This window comes from Aquila chrysaetos, chromosome 2 (assembly GCF_900496995.4).
Source record: "Aquila chrysaetos chrysaetos chromosome 2, bAquChr1.4, whole genome shotgun sequence".
Classification (NCBI taxonomy): Eukaryota; Metazoa; Chordata; class Aves; order Accipitriformes; family Accipitridae; genus Aquila; species Aquila chrysaetos.
In genome coordinates this window covers 42,949,552-42,976,090 of record NC_044005.1, presented here as the reverse complement: position 1 = coordinate 42,976,090, position 26,539 = coordinate 42,949,552, and the positions used below count along the sequence as shown (strand labels likewise).

The following is a 26,539-nucleotide window of genomic DNA, read 5'->3' as shown; positions in this document are numbered from 1 at the left end:
CGTGGCCAGGCAAGAGTGCTGGAGTAATTTTTCCCTGAAGGATGTGGAGGCCACTGCTAGGGCATAATACTGAGCGAGGCTAGACCTGTTCTGGTCTGTCAGTCCTGTGCCACCGCATAGGAAACGGCCACTCTCCCTAACAAAACTAGCTTTACATTTGTTTTCCACCTTCCTGCTTTCCCACGGTCTCCTTTGATCCTCTGGTTCCTCCTTTATATGCCTTTCTTTCTTAAATGCGCTTCTATAGTTGGCTTCCTTGTTTTCTCATGGTAACACATTCCATGTATTCGCTTCTGCTTGAGGGAAACACTCCCCATCCACCCACACATGTAACAGTGCTCGGGGCCAAATTCTGATCACTTCTGTGTCAGTGTAAACCTGAGCAGTTCCACCGACTCTGGCCCTGCTGCTTTGGGGTCGCAACTATATAGCTCTGGGCACAGCGTGGTCCTTTAGCTGGACTGAAGGGTCACGGAGGCTCGTTTGAGCACACACCCACATCACGCAACAGAAATATCTGTTCTGTAAACAGTTCTGCTCCTCGGTGAGGTGTGCTGTGGAATAGGCTTTGCTTTCATGGGTTTTGCAAATTGCAGAGAAGCTTTCTGTAATGCAGAGGAAGAGTGTATGCTGAATAACGAGACATAATTGATTCTTTCTCGTATCCCAGCTCTTTACAAATGCATACAATGGAGCAAGCACGATGATTTCTGAGCAGCACAGGAACACCGTAGCTGAAATTCAAGCCTGGGGAAAAGAGGGAGGTGTGGTACCGTGTTGAGCGAACACACTTAGCGCTGCTCGATCACTGACACGGCAAAGCTCCCAGCGTTTCTGTCTGGCTCTGCCTGGGCACTGCTCTGCGGAAGCTCACCCTGCTGTTACATGAGTTGAAAAAAGCCCCATGTACACACTAAGCCACCACTTTTCTCCAGCAGTTGTGCCTTCAGTGCTTGCCTTTGACTATTGCTTAGCAGACGTAGTAAAGTAGTGCTGAGACTAACAGACCCCTCTGCAGTGTGTGCTGGTAGGGTGTGTAATGCCAGACCACCAACCTAGAGTAATTTGCTGTACTCCAACCCCCCTTCTTCTGGGGGTGGGGCGGAGTAGTATTTTTTTTTTAGGTATGAAATTTACAGGATCTCCAATCAAATTAAAGGTGTCCCAGGGTCAACCCGTGAAACTAAATTGCAGCCTCGAGGGAATGGAAGATCCCGAGATGTTGTGGATCAAGGACGGAGCAGTGGTGCAAAGCGTAGACCAGGTGTACATTCCAGTAGATGAAGAACACTGGATCGGCTTCCTCAGGTACAACAGATGCAGAGAAGGAAGAATATCGCGGAAACTATTGCACAGTTTTCTGCTGTCAGCTATATCTATGCAACTGCAGTGCCCTCGGTGGGCAGGGTCCTTAGGTCTGCAGTTCAGTGTGTGGCAAGGGCATAACTGAGAGCAGAATTGATGCCACTGAGGGCTGAGGTTTTATGCAGTAGAACCATATTAGTTTCCTGACTACTGTGGTGACAGGTGCTTTGCTAATGCTTGTGATGCTTGAGACGTGACTTCAAGGTGAAAGGATGTTCTCGCCTTGTTTGTTCATCTTGTTCTGCCACGCAGGAACACTTAGGAAGACTAAGGTCTGACTTACATAAATAGGTTTTCTCTCTCATACTCATTCCGTTCTCTTACTGTCTCTCTTGAGCTGTCAGTCTGCCTAAAGGGTGAGGATTGTTAATTGAAATGAGACTCCCAGGACTACATCCTCTTCCTTTCTTTGGGGAGGAGTGTTTGTCACCTGAACCATCCCTGAGTCATTTTGCAGAGACTTTCCTAATACATTTGCACTACATGGTATCCGTCCTGCCCCGCTCAGAGGCGCAAAAACTCTCTTCGGCAAAGCAGCTCTCTGTGCCTTTATTTCAGCAGAAGAGGGATGTCAGCTAGTTCTGGAAGTACTGAGATAAACAAGACCCGGGGCTCTGCTCTGGCTTTTTTTTTTATGCATAAAGAGAGCTTGAACAAGCAAACATGCCATCACTGTGGGGACTCAAAACTGTTGACTGACTGAGAATCACTCTTCCCTGAGCTCCAGCTTCATCTCCTGTTAGGTTTCTTGGATTGACAGTGCACGGAGTCTCCAATTCCAGCAACTAAAAGTCCCTGTGCTAAAGCTTGCCTGTAAGAAGCATTTTGATAGGAAAAAAATCTGTGCCCAGTAAAACTACTTCATAACATTTGTCTTGAAACTATGCCGTTTACTTACCCCAGTTCCACCAGTTAACTCTCTTTGCCCCTCACAATCTCTCAGTCTGATCTCCTTTCTCACCTCTTGCTTTCCTCCACTGAGATCTTTCTGCAGCACCAGGGCTAAGTTAGGGTGCTAAATCTAGATGTGTCCGTATCTTTTTCTCCTTTTTCCTTTCTTCTCCTAAAGTGATCATTTCTACCACCCACTGTGTGACTCTCTGCTGCGATCGCTGGGTTTCAGAACATGCGGCTGGATGGGCAGGACAGCTGATGCCATTTGAAGGTACAGCCCTGAAAATCAGGCTGTAGTGGGTCCATTTTGTGCATTTCAGCAAACACTCTCCCTTTTCTGTCTTCCTTCCCGAGACGTTCTTCCCCTTCCCCAAGGCGGACTGCTAGCATTAGAAAGGCGGGCATCAGATCTGCTGAGGATCCCTGCATGGCAGCAGACGCATGGCTGCACATCCCACGGGGGGCAACCAACATTTGTACATTGACGGGCGCTCAGAGTCACACTGGTGCCTTTGGTAGCTGAGACCTTGTTGCTTTGGGACCAAATTCTGCCCTTCCTCACCGTGCTAGCCTCGTGTTGCTAACGGCAAGCGAGGATACCGCAGAATTCCAGCAGCGGAGCAAGGAGCAGAATTTCTCCCCTGAACCGGAGGCCTACGACTCAAATTCAGCTCAGTCCCCGTGGCTGCCTTCCCTTGCTTGGATGCATCTTCTCAGAAGGGGAGCTGTTGCTGAGCAAGGGAGGACCCAGAAGAGTTCGTAGGGTGAGGTCCTGTGCTGGAGTAGGCCAGCATAACCCCTTGAAATCCCAAATCGAGAGGCCCAAGGAGTTTTGCAGTGTGAGGTGCTCTTGGGATAAGAATAACGCTGAGTGCCGTTGAGGCGAGGGGGGACCCTTTTCTGACCCACCTGCTCCTGTATGAGGCTGTCAGCAGTCCTGTCACCTAACTGAGACAAAACAGTCAGGCTTGTTGGAGGCTTGTGATTCGGAGTTTCCTGCTAGCTCAGACATTGTAGGCCAAGCTGTCGCTCTTGAAGGCTAGCTAGAATCACGATTCAGGATCGAGATGACCAACCCCTTCCTATCCTCAGAGGACACAAATGATGGGCTTTCTGTGAGGACGTTTCAGAGGAAGGCTGTCTGCTCTGCTGACGATTCCCTCCACCCACTTTAGAGAGGAGCCCCCCGTCTCCGCTGTTTTGCCACGCGCTTTGTGCTGGCTGGCTGTTACCCTCCTCCGCAGAGCTGGCTGCGTCTCAGTGGATGTTGTCCGTGCATCTGGTTTGCCAAACACTGGAGGGTCCTTTGGGGCAAAAACATGCTTTATCCACGTAAAATATCGATATGGCTTTTGACTTTTTTCAGCTTGAAATCCGTCGAGCGGACAGATTCTGGGAAGTACTGGTGCCAGGTTGAGAACGGGGGGAAGAAGGAAGAATCACAGCAAGTGTGGCTCATAGTGGAAGGTAAGGAGGAGTAGTAGTGCTGGTTTCCTTTCAGGGCTGACCCACCAATATGCTCTAGGTGGAAGTGGAGAGAGCAGATTGCTCCAGTGGTGGGCTTCTTGGCTCTGAACCATTGCTGCTAACTGCAGAGAGATCGCTACAGAGCAGGAGTAAGAAATAGGAGAGTAGCTTCAAGGAGAGGAGCTGTCAGTGCATTACCTTCTGGTTTTATTTTGGCACGTTAGGAAACAAGATCCTTTCATGCACACAGATTTCTTTCCAGCCCATCAATCTGTTGTTGCTTTCATCTCCAAATAATTTGTAGAATGATGGGGTAGTTCAGGTTGAAAGGGATCCATGGGGGATCATCTGGTCCAACCCACTTCTCAAAGCAGGGTCACACAGCCTCATTCTGTGTATCAGCCAAACAGGTCTTTGAGGGCAAGGTACAGTTTTAGCCCAGTTCAGAGTTTCGGGAGAAGTGCTGTACATCAGCGCTTCATTGCTGTGACTGTTCCACGTGGCACTGTTTTGTCCAGTCTTGTCTGATAAAGAGTAACTTCTACATGGTTGCCCAAAAGTCGCCCAAGGCAGCGTGGATTGGTGGCTTCTTACTGTTGCTAGTTTCATTTCCCTTGAGCCACGATTGTGTTAGATCCTCAGAAGCTAGTATTCATAGGATGGCTTAATATTTGGTGAGGAAGCTGACAGGAACAGTGCATTTGCAGCAAGAAGTGGCTTTTTGGATGTAATTGGTAACACTTTGGGCCAGAGCTGAATCAACAGTCTTAAAGAGGGGGAGCAGGGAGGGTGCCGTGGGAGGTGGTGTGGTCTGGGTGTTTTGCAGCAAAGGTCTCACTTGCTCAGAGCCGTGGAAACATTCATAGCAGTCCTCGTAGGAAGAGGAACACTTACCTGCTGCCTTCTGTAAATCCCAGGCTTTCATCCACCTAAATTTTCAGGTGCAGTTTCAACTGGAGAACATTGTTTACAGCTTAAAACACTCTCTATTGTGCAGTTTCCATTTCTGTTCCAATTACCATGGCCTGCTCCAGAGGTGGCTGCATTTGCATAGTGGGTGTGTTAGGAGTGATTGGGTAGCTCAGTGTGCTAAGCCTTCTGAAAAACAAAGGAGCCCTTCTGGATAGCACAGGCAAAAAATATCAAAGTCACAAAAAACAGCTGCAGCAGGGTAAGGGGGAGTGTTGAGGATGAAGGCCAAAGCTTACAGTGGAAACATAAGCTAAAAAAATGCAACTAATCACCTTTATGAGAAAAGCAGAAGCTAGTTATTGAACTGAGCATGTAATCATGTGAAATGGGAGTCAGTGGATGTCATGGTTTAAGCCCAGCCAGCAACTAGGCTGCTCACTCACTCCCCACCCTCCCACTGGGACAGGGAGGAGAACTGGGGGGGGGGGGGGGGGGGGGCATGGGGGAAGTAAAACTTGTAGGTTGGTATAAGAATTATTTAATATCTAAAGTAAAATAAAATGTAATACTAACAACAACAATAATAAAATATAATAATAACTGTAATGAAAAGGAACGTAATAAAAAAACCCAACCAAACAAAACCACCCACCCCCAAAACCCCCAAGAAAAGACAAGTGATCCACAATGCAGTTGCTCACCATGTGTTGACCAATGCCTGAGCAGCGATCTGCACCTCCTAGCCAATTCCCCCCAGTTTATATGCTGAGCGTGATGTTCTATGGTATGGAATATCCCTTATATCCCTTTGGCTAGTTTGGGTCAGCTGTCCTGGCCATGCTTCCTCCCAGCTTCTTGTGCACCTGCTTGCTGGCAGAGCATAGGAGACTGAAAAATCCTTAACTTAGGATAAGTGCTACTTAGCAACAACTAAAACATCAGCATGTTATCAACATTATTCTCACACTAAATCCAAAACACACTGTACTAGCTACTAAGAAGAAAATTAACTCTATCCCAGCTGAAACCAGGACAGTAGAAAAAATTAAAAAATAACCAGTAGTGATAAGGTGTGGATTTTTAAAAATGTGTCAGCTATTAGCATAAGAAAACACCAGGGAATGCAAAAGCCTATCAGTCCCACTGTTATCTCTGTACGTATTTCTTCCCTGGGCATACCGGCTTTGTCTACAAGTGGTTGCTGTACTGATAACAGCTGTTGTCCCCTTTGACTGAGAGGGCATCTTTACTCTGATCATTTGCAGCCTTCTGTAGGTGCTGACACCCTTCAGTGTACCACACAAAACAAGTGTGGACTACTGGTGATGTAACTTAAAGTGAGCTAGAATGGATTTCTGTGCTAATATCTGCCTTGAGATCCGCTTAGGTAGTCTGTATCAGGCAGAATTTGTAGCGATGGTATTTGAACTGTCTTTGTAATACAGCTAAAAAGTTTGATCTTACGAAACACTCCTTGGAATTTACAAAAACAAAATTATTTTGAAACTGTTTTCTGGTTTAGAAACTAGACTCTGGCCTTACCGAGAACGTGATAGCATTCAATGCCCAGGGAGGTAATCTAAGAGGCACACCGTGGAGTGTGACCATCTTAAAAATACGGATTATGTTTCTTACAGAACTTTCCCTCTGAAATTACACCTCTGACCATGCGGCTGCTCCCAGGGCTGTTAGCCCCTGTTTTGTCTACAGTCAGAGCCCCAGCCACACCTGTGTGGACACATCCCCCTGCATTAACACTGTCTAAAAACTGAGCTGTAGAAAAAAAATCGGCCCCGTAGGTTGGGTGCTGGCTTGGAACAGGGAACAGACAGGCTCATTTCCTTGCTTTGCCAGTGATTCCATGCCTGTTGGCTGCTCAGTGCCTCCGTGGTGCATCTGTGAAAGGGGGGTGCCGGCACTCACCTCTTGTACTAGGAACTGGGAGGCTAAATGTGTCACAGGCACTGAGGTATCCAGGTAACGTACATACGGAGGCAGTGCAAGTTCCTGAGCTGGATGAGTCAGCTGCACTCCCTAAAATATGAGAGTTTTTAATTGTGGTCTTGTCAGATCTGGTTGGCTGATCCCAAAGTGAGAAAACCTGCTGAGCTGGGCAGGATTCTCCCGAAAGGTTACCTTGGGTGCCGTGGCAAAGGGACAGGAGGCAGGAGTCCTGCTAACAGGTAGAAGAAACAGTGGTATTTTCCCTTCTAATCTTCCTTGGAGAAGGAGAGCAAAGCAGGTGGAGGTGTCACAGCTGGTATCTAGAAAGTTTATTCACTTTTATTGTTTATGTATGACTGCAATAAAAAAAATAAACATGTAAGCAAAACCCAGCAGTAAGTCATGATGGTGGATATACCTGTATTGAGCATTTACCTTTGCACAGATAGGCACCATCATTCCTGAAGTGACCTATTTTTAGACCTGTTTTAGTTTGTTCATTTACTTGCCACTCCAAAGGGAGTGGCAAGGAGGCGAGGAAGGCACAGAGAAACTGCCACCTGAAAGACGCAAACCGCAACTGATGGTCAGTGAAAGACTGAGGACACCACTTTCAACCGGAGTGTAGGGGAAATGTCAAGCGTTAGGCTTCTAAATCCATATTTAGGCACCTACATTAATTGCCTGCTGCTGGAGACGCTCAGCATCCGCCGCACCAACTGGAGCCACTTGGGCCCGTCATCTTTGGCCAGGGACAGGCAGTGTAATTTAAGCGTGTGAATGCACAATGTTGCCGGTTCCTCTGTTTCTGTGAGGCAGCAGATCAGCGGTTTTCAGAACACGCTTCTTCCAGCTGAGAATACCTCGTTTTGGTGTAGACGCAGTTGGTAGCGGCTGTGCTTGACACCCGACATTTTGAGGATAAGAGGGAGCTCGGCGTTTCTCTGGGCCTTCAGCTCCTCCACCAGCCACCAGAAGCACGTGCTGGCTGTCCCGCAGGGTCAGCGCTGGTGCTGATGGCTGGTGAATTTTGTATTACGGGTTTGGAGCACTGAAACTGCAAGAGTTTTGGCATCGCCCAGGAGAGGAACCACATCTCTTGATGTGTTGAGTTACGCTCAGCTATTGCCACTTAGAGATAATCTGAGGTAGTTAGCATTGCAGCTGTGTTTTGCTCCCTATGGGCCTGATCTGAGGCCTGTTGTAATAAGCAGGAGTCTTTCCACAGTGGGGAACAGATAGTTATCAAGAGAGCTGTGTCCATGGATAGCCTTCAGCTCTGAAACAAATTACCCCTAACTCCAAGGCAGCCTGGTTCTCATCGTGTCGGAGTGTGCTGGAAGGTGGCTCCAGTCAATTAAGCTGTGGAGAGAGCGTTGTAAATGATCCCAGTCTCTCACCGGGAGGATTCTTTCCTCATTCATGGGTTTGTTACAGCTGCTAGTTCAATACATTCACAAGCTTCAGTTTTTAATGCATGGCAAGAAATATCTGCAGCTGGATTAGGTAGCTTTTGAAAGTGGTGTCTGCTGCTGCTAAACTTACTGACTGTTGCCTCTTTAAACTCCAGTCTCTCTGGCTGAAAAACTGAGCAAATACTGCCACTAAAAGCTACTTCACAGGGGAGTCTTGAAGGAGGCTCAGTGAAAGAGGTTTTTCAAAGGCATTTTCACTCTTTTTCTCTCTAACTTCTTCTAGTGGGAGTATGTAGACATTCATGCCCCGAGGTGATCCAGCATATCTGACCCTTGGTTCTTGTGAAGGGCTTAGAGGGAGTCGGATTAGGCATAGGGGCAGGGCAGATGGGTGTCCAGTGTTGGGCACCGGTATTAGTGGAAATAAACAAGAGACAGAAGGAGTCTCTTCAGTTATTATCACTTGTCTGTTGCTTTTCTAGGTGTGCCCTACTTTACTGTGGAACCTGAGGATGTGTCCGTGTCCCCTAATGCCCCATTTCATATGGCCTGTGCTGCTGTTGGTCCCCCTGAACCAGTGACAATTGTCTGGTGGATGGGAGACTCTAGAGTGGGGCTTCCAGACATCTCCCCCTCCATCTTAAATGTGTCAGGTAAGGCTGCTGCCAATGCAGGGGATCACTTTGAGCATCAGAAGAGGAGGAGAGCTCTCTTCTGATCATGCCTAGTGACACTGGGTAGCCACATAGCATGAGAATGGTCTTTGACTGTACATTGAGGGTTGAGAGATCATGATCACATATAAAGCCAGATCATCTCGAGGGGTGGTCGTTCCTCTGTGTTTTTTCTGCTGGCTTGAGGTGCACAGGCTCTTAGAGAGCTTGGGTGGGGCTGGCACTGTGGTAAAGATGCTACTGGACAGATGATGCATTGGGTGCCTCTCTTGTTCCACCTCATGGAGGGTGTTTATGGTTACATTACATGTCTCTGTTGGTGACATTTGGCTTGGAAATCTCCAAGCATTCACACATAACAGATGCCACCTCTTCCTTCTGTGCACAGCCATGTCACACACTGCTCTCCCCTCTCTTCCCTCCCCTCTCTGTTCTTGCAGGCTTGCTGGATGCTCTTATCGTTAAAACCTGACTGCCTCATGTAATTGTTTGACACTTTTAGAGTGGTTGTATTGGTGCTGAAGTGGGCTGGTTGATATCCTCAGAGATCAAGGTTCGCCCCAGAGCGAGCACTAGGTGCACGGTGGTAAGACTGCCTTCCCCAGCAGCATCAGCTGAAGAACTCAGGAGCCAGTAGGTTTTCAGCCCACTTTCAGGGAAGGGCAATGTATCTCTACCAGGACCTGACAGCAGCTATTCTTGTAGTTACCTCCTAAAGGTAACTTTATTCTAGTTTGTTGTCCAACAGCTTTGTGTTACTTCTTCTCTTTGCTGCTGTTTTATTATTGTCAGCAGCCCAAAGTTGAACTAGCTATTTAGAAAGAAAAGATTTTACGACTAAGAGTCATCTCTGGGGCCTCTTCATCAGTGTTAATACAGTTACACCCAGGGGGAGTTTCTTTCTGTACATCCTTGGCCATCCTTTGAGCTATCCAATCCTATTAAGCCTTCCCTTAGAACCTAATTTATATGCAAATCAAAACCTGGTTTGTGATTTGCAATGGTTTTATCATCTGCTCCCTCTGTTACGTAGCCACTCGATGCTGTTCCAAGTTGGAAATGAAAACTACTCCCTTATGATATAATCTGCCTGTTGAAATGGAACGTGAAAAGATTGATAGTCGAGAGGGGAAAGACAATAAGAAATAAGTCTCCCTTCTTCCACTGAACTCATCCCACAGTGCCTTAAAAAACTTCTGTCATTGTTGGGACAGTGGCATGGAGGCCTGAAGAAGGGCATCTACTGCTAGTGATTCTCCAGATGAATTGCTATTATATATATTCATCCGCAGCACCTTTCTTTGCCCCTTTCAGTGTTCTTTGGGATGTCCCTTGGGTAGGTCTTTGCAACAGAAAAAATGCAGCAAGACACAAGCTGCATGGACAGATTGCTAAAGCATGCCAAAAAAGATGGTTGGTAAGAAAACAAGCAATGCTAGCTAAAGAAAGTATCAAATTCTGAAATAGTAAAGTACTGGCTAGAAAGCAAACATTTAGAAGGTTCAGCAAGCAGTTGGTTTGGTAAAAGGATTGCTGTATTTGGAAAGCAGTGCTGGCGATGCGCGAGAGAGCAAGGAGATCTTGGTTTGTGGTGTGTTTTGTGTTTTCCTCAGGGCAGGGTTGTGTTTGGTTTTGTCTTTGGGACATGCCTACCACGTCAGGTGCTGCTCTGCTCTGCTGTCTGGCCTTCAGCCTGCTGGAAGCATTTTCCTCTGGTTCACTGGGGTGAATGGAAGAAGCTAAAATACTTGCTCTTTCATTTTATAGCAGTCTCTCCTCTCTTCCACTACACCTTCTTCGCAATGCTGTTAATCTCGGGCTTGGGAGATGAATCAAAGGGCAAAGACAGACACTGTGCAAGCTGCTCCATGCAGCTCTGAAATCTTTTTCCCTCCTAAACTGTGTGCCCATAGTGTGTCGGTCCTTAACTTTTCTCAGCTAGAGCCCTATAAGGCAACTGAGGGCCAAGTCAAGTGAAAACGTATGCTGCACACACTTCTCCAGGCAGCTTTGCAAATCTGTCTCAATTCTGATTAAGTAGCAATACCTATATGCATCTTGGAGCAGCCGGACATCAGTATGATGCCATGTTCAGGCCCTGTGGGATGGATGGGTGCTCACAGAAGAGAGGGAGCGTAATCCTCACTTGTATCACCCCTGGAAAGTGCCTCAGTGCTGTTGCGGTAGCATTTTACTTCCACTTCCTTTGCGTGTCTTGAAAAGTCTGATGCAAGGTGAGGGACAGGTGGGCATTAGCTTGAAATCTGCAGTGTCTGGTTGGAAGTTTGCCTGGGCTTATAGCCCAGTTAGAAGATGGTTGTTGCTCCGGTGGCAGGCTGAGGTCCAGAGCATTGGGCTTTGTATAAGCACACGGTTCAGCATGATCCTTGCTCCAAAGACACTCACGAGAATGTGAGAAGTGGACATTACTAACTGAGCAATGTGAGCTGCTGTTCTGCCAGATTCATCCTTCTCTTTCAGTGCTTTCTGAAGCTCCCATGGAAGGTTTTCTACATTGCCATGCTCCCTCCATTAAAAATGTGTTTAGCACATTAATTACACTGAAATCCACGTGCCTTGGATTGGCACCCAGCTCAGGCCTCCAATAGCCTGTACAGCTTGAGCTGCATGTCACACATAATTGAAATTCTGCTGAAGGTTGAAGCTGGATTACATAGCTGTTTGTGTTTCCTTTCCTTTTCTTGGCTGATCTCCAGGTATTAATCAAAGCACAGTTTTCTCCTGCGAAGCTCACAACGTAAAAGGATTGTCTTCATCTCGGACAGCCACTGTTCAAATTAAAGGTGAGAGAGAGCAAGAGAATGGGCAACGGACTCGGGTTTGCTCTTTGGGGAGGAAAAGTAGGGCACCTTAATGCAAGGGGTTGTCTCAAAGCTGCCAGCAACCAGCACTGGTTGGAGCTCTCAGCAGCTGAAACAATGCTTTGTGCTCTAACAGCAGTTCCCGCTTGCTATGCAGGGCCGTATACCGGGCTGTTGAAAATAAACCACATCGGACCCAGGAGTGGAAATGTGATGTCAAGTAACAGTTTTTCCTTGAAAAGGAGAGAGTCAGAGCAGTCAAATTGTTTGTGAGAGATGAAGCTGGATATAAATCTGTAGCTGGGGAAATCTTTCCTTCTTGGAGATAGATGGGTCTCGTTAGAGCTAAAGAGGCCATTACTTCTGCTCGCTTCTATTGGCATCACATTAGATGCTGAAAAAAGACAAGGAAAGCGATCACCAGTGGCCAGTAAAGTCTGCTCATCCACACTGTTTTTATGGATTTTGGCTTTTTAATTCTTTGTTCTTGAAAAACTAATTCAAAACAAGTAATTCCTAGCCTTTGCGTGACCAGTTGCCATTTGGAAGTCCCTAAGTTGATGTCACTTTTCCTCTGTTCCTCCAGGTGACTGAAATGGGGATAATCAGAGCAATCAGCTCTTCCCCTCCTCTTCATGTTGAGATGCTTCTGCATTTGAATTTTTAGTCATTCTTTCATGCGCATTAAATGACATGATTATCAGTTCCAGGAGAGGCATGTCACAGAAATTGTTTGTTCCAAGTGGTAGCTTATTGCTGAGCACAAATAAGAGCAAGCATTTATGTCTCTATCAGAACTCACAGTTGTATTAGCTAATGTTCATTAAAGGATAGCTTAAAATCCAGCTGTAGATCTACTGCTCTTACAGTGTATTTTTCTTCAGGACATTGTGGTTACTGCTGTGCCAAGAATGCAGTATGCTGGACTAGTAAGATTTATAACTTAATTTAAAAATGTTTGGAGTTGTTGCCTTGAAGGCTTGTCTACACAGGGGAATTAGTTATTGTGGAATATATCTTCTATGGATATTTTTATCCTGGGATAGAATTTAGTTCACAAAGCTATTATGCTTTAAAAAAAAATCTCATCAAGCCATAATCTGAGATAACATTTAGCATAAACAAGCTTCTTTCTTTTTTTTAATGTTAACACAGGGGTTTTTTGGGTTTTTTTAACCATTAATAAGATGATGGGGGAAAGGCCTCAGAATTCTTGCATTTCCCAGCAGTTCCGTTTAGCCAAAAGTGCTCCACAGGGGTCAATCATCAGCTAATGAATGTACACAACCTATTTTGGAGGGATGTATCACCACCACACACTTGTGTGTGCACACACACGCTTTATAGAGCTGAGGAAGAGCAACCTTAAGTGATGTAGCAAATGTTACATCAGCATGTGGCATGTTCTAGAGAGAAAAAACAGGCTTTAGATAGCAAGTCCAGTGCTGTAGTTGTAAAAGTGCGAACTGTAATACCTCAAAGATATATCTAAAAGAGTAGTTATGAACTTAGGGAAGTGCTGGGACTCTTCTAAAGAGCAAAAGTTTTGAAGATCTAGTACAACCTCTGTTAAAATTAAAGCAAAGCTCCTAACAAGGACATGAGTAGGAACAGTAGCAGGCCCAGATAATGTTTTAGTCCTTGATCCTATGAAGATTTAGACTTCAATGAAATTACTCCTGGGAGTAGTTGTCCGAACATGCATGATCAGGGCCTTCCTCTCTTACACAGATCCATCTGCTAATGAGGACTCTTAAGTCTTTCTACAATTTATTAAACAATTTGTTTCTTCTGTGTTTCCAGAGGCAAATATTTTTGCTAGGACATTTACAAACTGTTAACATTTCTTCCTATTTGCTGCTGTTGTTGTTCATTATCTATTCTCTGTAGTGCCCACAATGTGCTGGGTGTACTCCAAGCAGAAAATTACTGTTATTGTAGCCCACAGTCCCCAGCCGTGTACAAAGCCCCATTGTTCCAGCCACTCTACAAGCACAGAGGAAGTTAACTCTCATTATGTTAACACTCAAGGTCCTGTTTTCAGACTGGCTTTGCTCTCCTTCATGTGTACGGCTAAGACTTTCAGGGTTGTATCCCGTGTTTCAGAGCACGACGGGAAACAGCCACCCAGAGTTTTTTCCCAACGGATGATGGGGAGAGGCATCTGTCCCTTCTACAAATTGCAGAGTTAGGGGAAGGTCCTAGCAAGCCAACCCTCTTCAGTGGCTGTCTCCATTACAGAGTGGATGTGTTAGCAGGTGATTATTTATTCTCACTGGTTGTATAGCCGCACCTCCTTTGCGCCTGCCATCCAGTGTTGAAAATTACATGTTGCTAAACCCAAAAGTTACAGTTGTGTTTACAAAAGACTTGAGTTAAGGGCAATGTTTCAATGATATCCAAGTAAGCAGTGAAAGCAAGCTCCCCCACCCCCAGAAGAGCTTACAAATCTGAATACCCAACATCAGAAGGGAAAGAAACCAAGACACAGAAAAGTCTCAGTTAACTCACAAAGACCTTTCACTGAAAGGCAAAGAACTCATTGCCCGTCTTCCATCCCAGACCCATGCTCTGCTGCCCCACCTCCCGTCCACGCACACTGTTCTTATCTAGGTGGCAGCTCCCTGCCCTGGGTCCTGGTAATTAGTTAACCAGACAACAAAGGTTTTATAGGGTTAATCTGTGACACTATCTATTCCCTGCCCCATCCTCTCCTCTAGGCCCTCTGTAGAAACTTGGGAGGGGGCTTTGGTCTTTGCATTTCTCCTGCAAGATGGCCCTGTGGAGGTGCCAAAGGTAGTACTGTGGTTGTCCTCAGTGCAGTGAGAGACAAAGGTGCTCTCTGGCAGAGTAGAAGATGCAGCTGGAGGAATCCTGGTTTGCAATTACTTTTCCACTGCTGCTTTCCACTGGATACAGCTCAGGAGAGGTGGAAGATTTGGTCTGTAGGCAGAGCCTTGTCCTGAGGACTGTTGGGTTTTTGGAAGAGGACTCCTGAGGATACAATTTGTTGAGGTGCTGCAGGAGAAGTATTACTCGTGGCAGCAACATAGGATTTTTTTAAATGAGCAAAAGGTCAGGGGAAAGGTTAGTATTCATGAAGTTGGTAATTTTTTCAGGAGCAAGGTGCCTAAATAAAAAGAGAGACTCAGGAGTGAAAAAGAGATGGTGAGGGGTATATCGGGAAGAATAGGAAGTAACTATGTGGTATTACAGTGGGAGGAAAGAAGGCGGCAAAGGGAAGCATTGAGGATCCTGAAAGGAAGCCGAAGAGTTCAGGTTAATGCGACAGCAAGAGGCCCCTGCAGTAATGGAGGTGTCTGGTCAGAGCAAGAGCAGAGGGGTAGGGCTCTGGTGCTGCTCTGTGGTGGTGGCAAGCACAAACATCTGATTAAATGGCTAGTCTGGGAATCCTGATTTTGTTCCTGGCTCTGCCCTTAATTTGTAGTGTGGTATCAACCATGTAACAGGCACTCCCTTTGCCTCGAATTGCCCCTCTACAAAACACAGTGCTTTCTGAGTTTATTTATCCCAAGGCTGAAGGAGGCACAGTTTTCAGTCCAGGCTCCGTCCCAGGGTGTTTCAGGAGAGTTTGTAGTGGACACCTGGAGGCAGCGCTTTCACAGCAAGAAGCAGTCTACTGCAAATCCAGCTGCAGGGTATTCGGGTCACTACAGCAAACCACCCTGCGACTTGTGCTGGCAGAGCTGGTTTTGGGGGCTGGACTGAGAACCAGGGGAGGGATTTTAAAGCCCTTATTTGGTTCACAATGTAGGACCACAGGCAATTGTGTGTGCAGGGCTGGGTCATGTCTTGCAAAGGAGGGGGCAGGGAAGAGGGCTGAGTAGCGAAGGTGTAAACATCACACGCTGGCATTGCTATCAAAGAGATCAACTGCTGCCTGTATGCATCAAGCAAGTATGCTGGACTGTTAAAGAATGGATGCCAATAGCTTGTTCAATGTTAAAATAATCGTTTCATTCACAACAGTCAGGGACACTCTAAAGTTGTGATATTGTGCCATTTCTGTTAGTGATTTCATTGCATAATTTCTAGCCTCAAGCCTCTGCCATTTCCATGTGAATACCTGCTCAGTTTTGTGTATACTGAAAGGTCTCTTTGTTTCCTTTATAGCCATGCCTCTCCCGCCTCTCAATGTAACTGTAAGCCAAGTCACCAGCAGCAATGCCAGCGTGGTCTGGGTGCCAGGATTTGATGGCCGCGCACCCCTCCATTCTTGCACTCTTCAGGTATGACCCCTCTGGATTGTCCCCTGCCCTGCATGAAGAATGGGACTCCCCTGAGCCACGACATTACGTGGGCCATCTTTTGCTCTCCTAACTGCTTTGTGGCAGTGTTTGAATTCTTATTCCACAGTTTTAAAACACGGAAACATAACAGGGTGCAACTCAGGGCATATATAGGTGCCAAAGAGCAGGGCATGAAGTTTTGAGCGTGAAGTGTCCAGTTGAGAATTTGAGACTGGCACCGTTCTCCCTCCCGGCAGGTTATCACATGAGTTGCTCCGTGGCAGCTACTCCATGCAGACTATGACGCTGCAGCACATATGAAGCACACATCACCCTATGGGAATTGCCCTTGAGTAGCTGCAGGGTGCTCACACGTCCTGCTAGCGTGGAGCGGCTGGCCCGCCGTAACTCGCTCCAGTGCAGTGCGGTGACCTGTGACTCCCATGCCAGCTCAGCCCTGTGCTTTGCAGTGCCAGAGGAAATGCTGGCATCCAGACATACCAGTAACCCCAAGGGATGAAGAGCTTGCAAAGTGTGGGATCTGGTACAGGAAAGGTGGGAGTGATGGAGGCAGAAGACAGATTGGGCTTTTTGATACAAAGTCAGGCCTATTTGCATGTTTCAGAGTAATTTTAAGCCCTGCCTCTAAATCTTGATTGGTTTTCCATTGTCAAAGACCAATTCTGCCCATAAAATGAAGGGTAATAATATCCTTTAGCTCTACTGTGTGCTGGGTGCTCACGTCTCTGAAAAATTGGACTGCTTCTTTAGGTTCCTGGGAGCAATGGTACATGTCCAACTTCAGGCAGAGTTAGTTTCTAGCATTGCACACTTAACTGTAAAATCAGATCAAACAGCTGGTAACCAAGTGTCAAAAAGAAATGGTGATTCCTGGAAGCAGGCCGTGCAAACACAGCTATGCACATTCCTCGTGGATTTATCTGCCAGGTGTGAATATTGGGCCCCTATGCTTTCCCTACCTGATTACAGCAGCAATGTGAGCTGGAGTGGAATTTCTATGGGGTGCTGCCAACTATGTAGAGGATTATAAACACAAGGTATGCTGGAAGCAGCCTAGCTAATTTGACTGCAGTCTTCTTTTTATGTGGGGAGGAAACCAGAGATTTCATGCTTATTCCCTTTCATAAAGTAAAAGAAACCATCATCTTGTTTTAACTCACTGGTGGAAAGAATGCCTGAATATAGCTGGCCCCAGTCTCTGGATTTTGTTGCTGGTTCTGTTCTTGTTCACAGTTGAAAATGGTTTTCTTCCTCTGTTTTACAATACCAGTTATCTCCAGTTGGAACAGCCTATTCTCTCTGGCTTGCATGCTGCAATGCTAATCACCCTGGGTTTTGAGTTCCCCCTCTCACTTTTGGCAGGGGCAGGGGTGGGGAGGATGGGACATGTGGAAAAGAGGCTGAATCAGAGCAGCTCAGTTTCTGTCCACTCAGCAGTTTCTCACCCCTTTTCTAAGCCTTTTCTGTTCTATTTGGGGAGGACAAAGTTCCTGCGTTTGGATCTGGGAGCAGAGTAACTTGGCAATAACCCTCCACTGACAGAAAGCTGTGTGTCCTCTGTCTCCCACATTGAGAAATTTTGTGAGAGACATTGACCCACGTTTCCATGTAAAAATGCACGTGCTCCTGGCTCCTCACGATTGCACTTCTGCTCGGAGCCTCCCAGAAAGAGAAGGGCCATTGAAACTTGGCTGTGGTTTTTTGGCGCTCAGGAATTGCAGCGGGTGCCCCAAAAGCACAATGGTCAGACAGGCAGATTGCTTCTGGGTACGGGGTAGAGAATCGCCGTGTTTACTGACTTAACACAAGCCATGTCCCAGGGCATAAAGGGAGCAGATATAAGAGCACCGACTCTTCAGGCTCTTGAACAGAAACACATCATCAAACCGACAGGGTTTTACACAAAAGTCTGCTTCGTTTTTTTCCTGCTTTGAATGACACTGATAATGACAACAATATGCTTTTCTATTAAGGAAACTTGAGATTCTTCCTTTTCATTAGCCAAATAAATCAGTGGGCCAAAAGTATGCATGAGAATGAGCAGAAGGGTAGGGAGAAAGGGCGAAAGACTGCTATGTAAAGAATATAAAGTCCACATGAGGGTTTCACCTTTGTCAGTACACCTTGCTTTTACTTCCAGCTTTGCACTTGAGAAGAAAGATGGGCTGAGCCTGGGAGCTATGCAGCGATTTCTGCTATTGTCAGTACAAAAGCAGGAACATTGAATCTGCCTGTGCATTAAAAGCACACAGTGATATCAGATTTAAATTGACATTCATGTTGCTTAAAAGTTCAGATTTGGCGAAAACAAAAAAAAGAAGAGTTGCAGGAGTGGTAAAAAGTTTCTTTTCCTTTTGATTTGAAACAGTTTAGTTGAACCAAGCCACCAGTGTCTACCATGTCTTTAATCCACTACAAAACCGAAAATATACAAACTTCTGAAAAAGGAGTTGAGAAAAAGGTGACACTAGGCAACAGGGAAGTTGATCTACCAATTTTCATTGCCCAAATTGAGACAAGCCTCAGAAGCCAGCTGCTGTCACTCAAAGGAACAAGCACATATAGTTTTCTTTAAAGGAAATGATAATCAACTGTAGAATTTGTGACATAGGTAAGGAAATGTTTTAAAATATGGAACCAAATTTTCAGCTGGTGGAAAATTGTTGTATTGCCAGAGTTAGGAGAGTGATGTCACTTAAACCAAATAAAGGCGTGGGTCATGATTCTTAGTTTGACAACTCCCTTTTCAGTATTTTAAACGCCGCTGGTACCGTATCTATTCTTACACATTCCTAAACTAACCATGAAAAGGATTCTTATCCCTATGGACCCGTTAGTCATATGGCTTATGGTAACAGTCTTCTCCATTTCACTCTTGGCACAGGTAGCTGAGTCACCAGGCGGCCAGGAGGTCTCCACTGAAGTCACCCCAGTGCCACCCTTTGCCTACGGTATGCAAGGCCTGAAGCATTCCACCAACTACAGTGTTCGTGTGCAGTGCAGCAATGAGATGGGCAGCTCCCCTTTCACCGACAGGGTTTATTTCCAGACCTTGGAGCTTGGTAAGCAAATAGTAGACAAGAACAGGAAAGCAGTTCTGAATCTGAAAAAGAGGTGATGATAAACTTCATTGAACTCCTCCTGCTAATTCTGAAACGCAGGAAATGTTACACTGTCAGATTGCTTGTCCACTCTAAGAGTCTCCTAACACCTAATGTAAAATAATAATATGCCGTCAAATGTGGTTGACAGCAATGATGCATGATACACAAGTTGATCCAGCCATGGGGCTTCTGTATGCTGGGCATATGTCCCATTCACTCTCTGAGATTCTTGGGGTCTCAGAAGGAAACAAGAGATGCTGACCAACCTTATCTTCTCCACTTGAAGCAAACGTAGTGCTGGTGGCTTGCAGAAGTTGTTCTCTCCACTCACACTTTCTCTTCCAGCTGATCTCAGGAAAGAGGGTGAAACTGTCTTTTCAGCCATTTTCAGTGTGGATAGTGCCTTATTTTCCTGCATAGGGTGATTGTGTTCTGTCCTCTGCTTTCAGCTCCAAGCAGCACCCCACAAAATATCCATGTGATCCAAAGAGATCCTGGTCTGATTTTGGAGTGGGAAGGTGTGGCTCCAGATGTGCTGAAAGAAAATGTCCTGGGATACAGGCTGGAGTGGATTCAGGATAATGTAACTCAGGTAACAGATCAAGAGGGGAACTGAGCCATTGGGCACAGAGTTGGAGAATGTTCATATTAAATTTTCTAGGCATTAGGGTCCCTCATCCCTTATCCATACCAGGGGACTAGATTGCTGACAATGCTTTTGTGTAAATCGATCTATTCTGATTTGTAAAAACTCCTCAGTATTTGGCCTCAAGATTGAGACCCATTTCTCCCTTCCTGGCATATCCAGAATTCCTACACTTGAACGTTCATCTGCAGACAGACCAGTTCTCTGCCATTCCTTGTACAACAAAGACAACAGAGAGAGAGTTCAGTTAGTCTCTGCTTCTTTCTACTGCTGTCCCAAAGGCAGCTCAGACAGTGCAGGATCTGGGCTTTCTCTCTCCTGTGACTGGGACTTGGCTTTCCAAATACTAGCAGCAGAGGTGTATTTAACAAGTGAATGAGTTATACTGTAAATCACAGAAAGAAGTTTGTGGATTCTTTTATTTCATTTACACTATGTAGGGAGTTGAAATGACCCTGTCAGGGTAGAAGGCCTTTCATTTGTTCTTCAGCATTGACCTTTCCCAGGTATCTATCTGCCTTTGAAGTTCACAGCATTTCTTATGGTTTCTCACTTCTTAATATGTATTTAGCCAGTGCTTATTAATGATGAACAAGCCTGTAATAATAGACAGCTAGGGGGAAAAGAGACTTGTTTCCTTTTTTGCATGACCCATTTCATACTAGGTCAGCATCAATGACTTTGAATGATGATATTTTGAGTTTCCATTGAATTTACATTGTGTCATTGGTGGCAGACAAATCTTCATGGGTTTACTGCAAATGATGTGTATGAAGACCCACAAAATTACTGAAAATATGTTGGCCTTGCCATCCTAAGTGAAAATTGGCCATGAAATTCAGCAGCCATTAGGGATTTGGTCAACAAGTTAAAACAGACAGACTCCTCCCTTGGATTAAAACTGTCAGATGCTGTGCAGTATGTTAGTGCATCTTTGTGTTTAAACCACAAGAAGGAGGTGTATCTTTTAATAGCAGGAAAAAAAACATTTCTATAGCAACTTTCATGGAAGGACCTCAAAGGAGGAAATCATTAAACCTCACATCTTCCCTATGCCCTGGGAAACTCTTAGCAATTTTTGAGAAGAGAAACCTAAGATGGCAGCCCAAGTTAGTGGCAAAATCGAGACTAGGACACAGGAGTCACAACTCCCAACACCTGTTATAGCACCAATGAAGTACACAGTAACGTTTTGGTTTAGTTTTAAAGGTGAGGTTTTAGACTAGATTCCTTTTAAGACAGCTTACAGTTAGCTTACAGTTTGTTGCCATTTGCTCTCAGGGGGAGATGATCGTACAGGATACAAAAGCTAATCTCACAACGTGGAATCCTCTCAAAGACCTGATCATCAGGGTGTGTGTGCTGAACTCCGCAGGATGCGGGCCCTGGAGTGACCTCTTCCTGCTTGAGGCCCAAGAGGTCATGGGTGAGTGTCCACTGCCTTCCCTTCACTTTGGCGAAAAAAGTCAGAAGTTCTGGGACTGCTGTTTTTCTCTGACTCTTCTCCTTACAGTGCTTACAGCTGACTGAGCCACATGGCTTTATACAACAGCACACTTCATCAAGCAGAGTAGAAATTAAATAATATTTAAAGAGTTGATAGAAACAAAACAGCTTCTGGCCACTACCGTGTCTTCTTTAACGGGCTTTTGCTGTGCTTAGTGCAGAGCAGGGCAAGGGGAGGCATAATAGAAAAGGTGCAAATGAAGGTTTGAAGTCCTTCATTCAGGCTTAAGCCACGCACATTTACTCATGTAAATTCACAAGAGTAAATGTGACATAAAACTTCTCTAACATAGGTGCTCTTCTTTGATTTAATTTGAAGCCATTCCTGGCTAGTTTCAGTTGAGCCTGATTGAAACCATGGCCACAGGGGGTTTTGTGATGGTTTTACTGAGTGTGTTTATATTAAACCAGTTTGTCTCTCTCCATGGAAAAGCTGAGCTACTGGTAGAAGAGGGAGATGATGGTACAGAAGCTGTACCACGCAATCTGGACCACGTGGAAGGGTTTGTTGGGAGCAAACAACATGCACGTGTGGAGTGCATTCCTAGTGATAAAGGGCAGTTAGGCTCATCTGTGCTGGTTTGCTTGCTGCTTGTATTTCACAGTGAATAGGAAATGGGAGTCAGGCTATGGAGAAGGGCAAGATGGTATATGGGGAGATGCGTAGATGGGAGAGAAGAAAGTTGCTTGTGAAGGAAACTGTAAAACAACTAAGAGGAATATGTTCTGAATAAAAATACAGATTGGTGATAAGAAGTCAGTGAGGTGCGATCATGCAAAAATCCCACAGTCTCCTCAGGTTTTGTTCCCGGCGCCTGTGGCAGGATGAGACAGCAATGTCTAATTGCCGATGCTGACCCACCTGCTGCTTTTTCTTCCCACATGTCTTTTGAGGAATCACATGGACATTGATCCCTCCTGATCCCTCCACACTTAGGCATGGCAGGGTGAACCCAGAGCGGGGTTCCAAGACAAGCAGGAGGTGGGGGATAGCGGCAGAGTAGCCAGGAGAGAACTGTAGCCTTTCTTGCACTAGTGCATCCAATGCTGCCTTTAATGTGCACGTTACTCAGAAAGGCAACCCGGTTCCCGTGATGAAGTCAGTACTGATGGTTATGTGTGAGCACGCAGTCACTGTGGGATCAAAGCCCTCAAATTATTAAAAGCAGAATGAAGGAGTGCGGAGGTCCAGAGCTGACTCTACTAGAGGTTGGGCGTCAGCTCCATCCATGTTTTTTCTCCTGCTTTTTGCTCAGGTATTTTCTGTGGCACCCAAATACAGAGAAAAGTACCTGAAAGGACTAGAAGATCCCTTTGGAAAATGGCCAGCACTGGCAAGAAGCCCCAGGGAATGTATAGGGTTTGCATTTTACAGGAACCTGAAATGGGATAATCCTGAACGCACAACATGTTTGTTTGTTTTTATTTACAAACCACTTCAAAAAAAGTAGCATCAGGAATGGTGCTCGTTTTGGCCAAATGTCTGAAAGCACATATATTTCTTCACAAGCATAACAGGCTGGAAATAAAGGTTCACTGTGAAAACACTGACAGGCCTTAAACAGCAGAGCTGCAGAAAGACTGCAGTTTTGTTTGAGGCCTGATAGAAAATATAAGTCACTTCCTTTCCTAAAATAGCAAACTGGCACTGGTTGCTTTATGTGAGAAATGCCAGGGGTGGTTTCTGACCAGCTCCCAGTGCGGCAGTAAGGATGACTAAGCTTGTATAAACTTTAAGTCGTATTTGTCATCACAGCAAAGCTAGTGGGAGCTCCACTCTGCTTATGCAGAGATCTTGTGCACTGTTAACAAAGATTGTTTTAATATTTTCAGAAACACTCTCAGTAGAAACCTCTCTTTTTCATTGCAGAGAGAGGAACAGAATTGTCTAATAGCTTTTTCCTATCTGTAATCTTTATGATTTTATGCAGGAAAAGACTCTTGGATTACGTTCTTTGCACGCCTTTGTAATATAAAACCTGCTACAGAAATAAAAGGGGTTCTTTCATTGTCAAAAGACTTCTAAATAATCATTTAAGCTCATCTAATAATACTGTCTTCTCTCTGCCTTGTGCAGTCTTAAGGCATATGCTGGTTGGAAAAGGGGGCTAGCAGTGAGAGACTAGAAAAACAGGCAGAGAGAGGTTTGTCTCACCACAGGGGGAAGGAAACCTTATCGTTAACTATCAGAGAGGACCTTTTACATCAGTGTTGTTAATTGTTTCTACCCTGATTGTTTGGCAGGAACAGCCCAAGTGATTGGCTTGGGAATTGTGCAGATGCTTGGAGTTACCTTTTCTTGTCTTTTCATTCCACTTCTGTTTCTGATCCCTCTCCCTCATAAGCAGTGTTGAAGGCTGGGTCAAAAGGTGCAGCAAGAGGGAGTATCATACAACCCAGAGCCTATAAAGCCTTCTGGGTGGGAAAAGAATATGTGAGTCGCTGAAGGAGATAAGATGCTGGAAAATAGGTGCTAACGCTCTGATAATTTGTTTTAAGTGGGGAAGTACTAGTCTGCTTCCTCAGTGGTCCAGAATTCTGTTTCCTTAAGCTCTATCTGTTTATTAGACTAATATTGCTTCTTTAAAAACTTGGATGAGGCTTGACAATGTAACTAGTAATCAAGCCTTAGAAGCCTTTTGTCTGCCAGAACTCTGCCGGTAAGGATGTCTGACTCCTTTTCACATACCTCTGTGCAGAGGTTCATCCAAATCTCAGCCCATTAACCTAAAATCTCTTTTAACGACAGGTTTACTTATACTCTTATGACATATAACACAATAGGATTACTTAAATCGTCAAAAGATGATTCTTCCTTAGCTTCTGGTAAAGCACAGTCAACTGCTGAAGGTGAGCAAGGGAGCATGAAGTTGCAGGAGGTGCATAGGGACCTGTTACCTGTTCTTGTTTGCTTTTAAACAATTTGGTGATATGAGGGCTATCCTAGATTTTAATAAACCCATTCAAATTCACATTTAATCTTTAGTAATTGTATTTGGAGAAGAAATCTCTCAGGGAATTGGATTAATTTATCTGTTGTTTGCCAAGCATAGATAATACTCTTTTATTCATAACCATATTGCTTATCTGCCTTCCCTGGCAGCTTATTCAGATTGGCAGCATCTCCATTTCTTCTGTAGACAGTTTGTAGTCAAAAGTATACATATTCTGGGAGCAAATATTAGACCAGAATTGGAACCTGCATGCTGGCTAACTTAGTTCTTGAGTCGCAGGGCACTTCTTAAAATTCACCTTTTCTTTGGTAGAGAGACATTGAGAAGTTACAACCAACCAACAACATTGGGAAGTTACCACCAACACCACGTCCCACAGGGTGCTTCTCTTTGTGGGAGGGGTGAGAGGGGAAATGCAAATATTTTCAACCAGATTGCAATGAGGCAATTGTCTTTCTCTGTTGTTTTTCAAAATGTTATCTGGTCAGCATTCAGGCAGTACTGTGTAGCCTGGTCAAGGTTCTGCTGGCTGCCTCAAAGAGGACAAGGTGAAACCTGCCCAGAAATGCTTGTATGAAGCAAACTTTTTGTCCTGAGACTCCAGTTTAAAGCACCCCAGATCATGAGCTCATGTAAAGTAGTATAATCTGAAGCAGCACCTTTTACTTTCTTGAGGCTCAAAACTAAGAATCGGTTCTGATAACTGGATGCATCTGCGCTGCCTTTGCTGCGTGAAACAGCCAGCTTTTCTGATGCTTGACTGAGTAGCTGTTTGTGCCAAATTCCAGTCTACAATGATCCACTGTGTACACTGGATCCAGCAGCATGGCTTTTCCATTTAAAAGCAAAAAGAAGAAATATCTCAGTATGCTCTGTTTACCATTGACAGTCTTCTGTTTCCTGACTGGTGTTTTCTCCATCATCTAGGTGGCCAGAGACAACCTCCTTATGGGACGTCCTGGGTTCCTGTGGCATTAGGCATTCTCACAGCTCTCGTCACGGCTGTTGCCCTGGCTCTTATTCTCCTTCGAAAAAGAAGAAAGGAAACTCGGTTTGGGTAAGGGAGGTTCTCTTTGTGCTGGTGAGAAAGATCTTTGCTTTCTTCTCTAGTGTGGTTTCTGACTATTATTTTTCAAAAAGCATTGTGGATTGAGTACTTTTGGTACTTTATTTGAATAACTGTTTTTTCACAGTTTTGGGGGCGACCCTGGATTAGAGACTAGCAGGAAAGTACCCTAGCTTTTCTTCAAAATTATAACACCAAAAATGGAGTAGAAAAAATGTTATGTCAATATCTGGGCTTTATTAGAATATGGAAATATAAACTGTAAGTCCTTAGCACTGCTGCTTAAAAGATTCAAAGAGAAAAGACCCACAGATGAATCATCTTCTGTGTTCTTATGGGCTGGGCCCTTTATCCCATGCTGGCTTTCAGTCTAGCAGCTGCTTGTAACTTCCTGACTACCCAGAACCCTCTGGATTCCAAGGAAAGTCTGCCTTCCATCACCTCTGACACTTGGCTGTGGGTTGCTCCCCGCTGCAAGCAAGCTGCTTATTCTTTTCAGAGTCTCCCAGACTTCCCTCTCACAGCAGCATCTCTGTTTATGTGACTCTTACAACCTGCCCCAACCTGCAACTTCTCCCAGTGACTCCCCTCTTTCACTCCCACCCCCTCTCGGTGCATCAGCAAGGCAGCATAAACCCATTGTTCCTCCTCTCCAGCTACACCCTCTTTAACAAAACAGTCTGTAGTATTTGTACAGCAGGGTGTGAGAAATCATCCATGCTGTTCAACACACCCTTTTAGAAGTGAGCAGCCCATGTAATCATGGCCCTGTGTGTCTTTTCTGCCTTCTAGCCATGCCTTTGGCAGTGTGGTTGGCAGAGGGGATCCAGCAGTCCATTTCAGAGCTGCCAGGTCTTTCAACAGGGAGGGCCCCGAGCTCATTGAAGCAACATGTAAGTAAAATGACCTGAATGATTCTGCCTGAAAAGCTGTGTTCATGCATGTACTATGCTCTCCCTTTGTTTTCCCTGAAATGAATGTTTTTGCATGGAGAACATGGAATTAATTTACAAGGAGCCTTAGACACTGTGGATGGCAGAGGTGAAAGGCCAGAATTGCTGTTCCCATACCAATTACATAGTGCTTGTTAATTACAGCTACAATCATGGTGTATATTAGTGCAAGGCATAAATTCGCCACTCCCCTGCCCCAGTTTCACACTACAGGGACTCCTTCGACTGTAATATTATGCAAAAGTGAGATAAATATGGCTTGACAATATTAGCAGTATGCTTTAAACTCAGTGTGCTGAGCTGTGCTACAAGTATGAACCAATTAATCAGTCTTGGAAGGCCAGGAATTAGTAACTTCTCAAACAGGAGATTGAGTCCCAGGAATGGCCAGAGTTAAGATGATCCATTTCTGTCTCCTGGTTCAGCAAGGGGATGGCTCTCTGTAGCAGCACTGCATGGCTGGGTTAGGATGATGCTCCAGCTGTCTTTGACTTTGCCTCCCTGGGCTTAGAGGTCTCTCCATTAAATCTAGTGACCATAAACTGT

General features: G+C 45.2%; 1 protein-coding gene across 9 annotated transcripts in view; it reads left to right on the top strand.

The window, feature by feature from the left end:
• Positions 1 to 26,539, top strand: part of TYRO3 (TYRO3 protein tyrosine kinase) — a 43,795-nt gene that overhangs the window by 2,804 nt on the left and 14,452 nt on the right. For 2 of the 9 annotated variants that reach the window (XM_029996890.2, XM_041121719.1), the window contains exons 2-11: positions 1,125 to 1,308; positions 3,626 to 3,726; positions 8,480 to 8,650; positions 11,389 to 11,475; positions 15,628 to 15,743; positions 18,649 to 18,826; positions 19,318 to 19,460; positions 20,796 to 20,940; positions 24,902 to 25,031; positions 25,833 to 25,933. In XM_029996890.2, the coding sequence (XP_029852750.1) occupies positions 1,125 to 1,308; positions 3,626 to 3,726; positions 8,480 to 8,650; positions 11,389 to 11,475; positions 15,628 to 15,743; positions 18,649 to 18,826; positions 19,318 to 19,460; positions 20,796 to 20,940; positions 24,902 to 25,031; positions 25,833 to 25,933 (1,356 nt within the window). Of the gene's footprint in view, positions 1 to 4; positions 1,309 to 2,434; positions 2,531 to 3,625; positions 3,727 to 8,479; positions 8,651 to 11,388; positions 11,476 to 15,627; positions 15,744 to 18,648; positions 18,827 to 19,317; positions 19,461 to 20,795; positions 20,941 to 24,901; positions 25,032 to 25,832; positions 25,934 to 26,539 lie in introns of those variants that run through there. The other 7 variants (XM_041121716.1, XM_029996920.2, XM_041121721.1 and 4 more) reach the window with 7 other exon arrangements.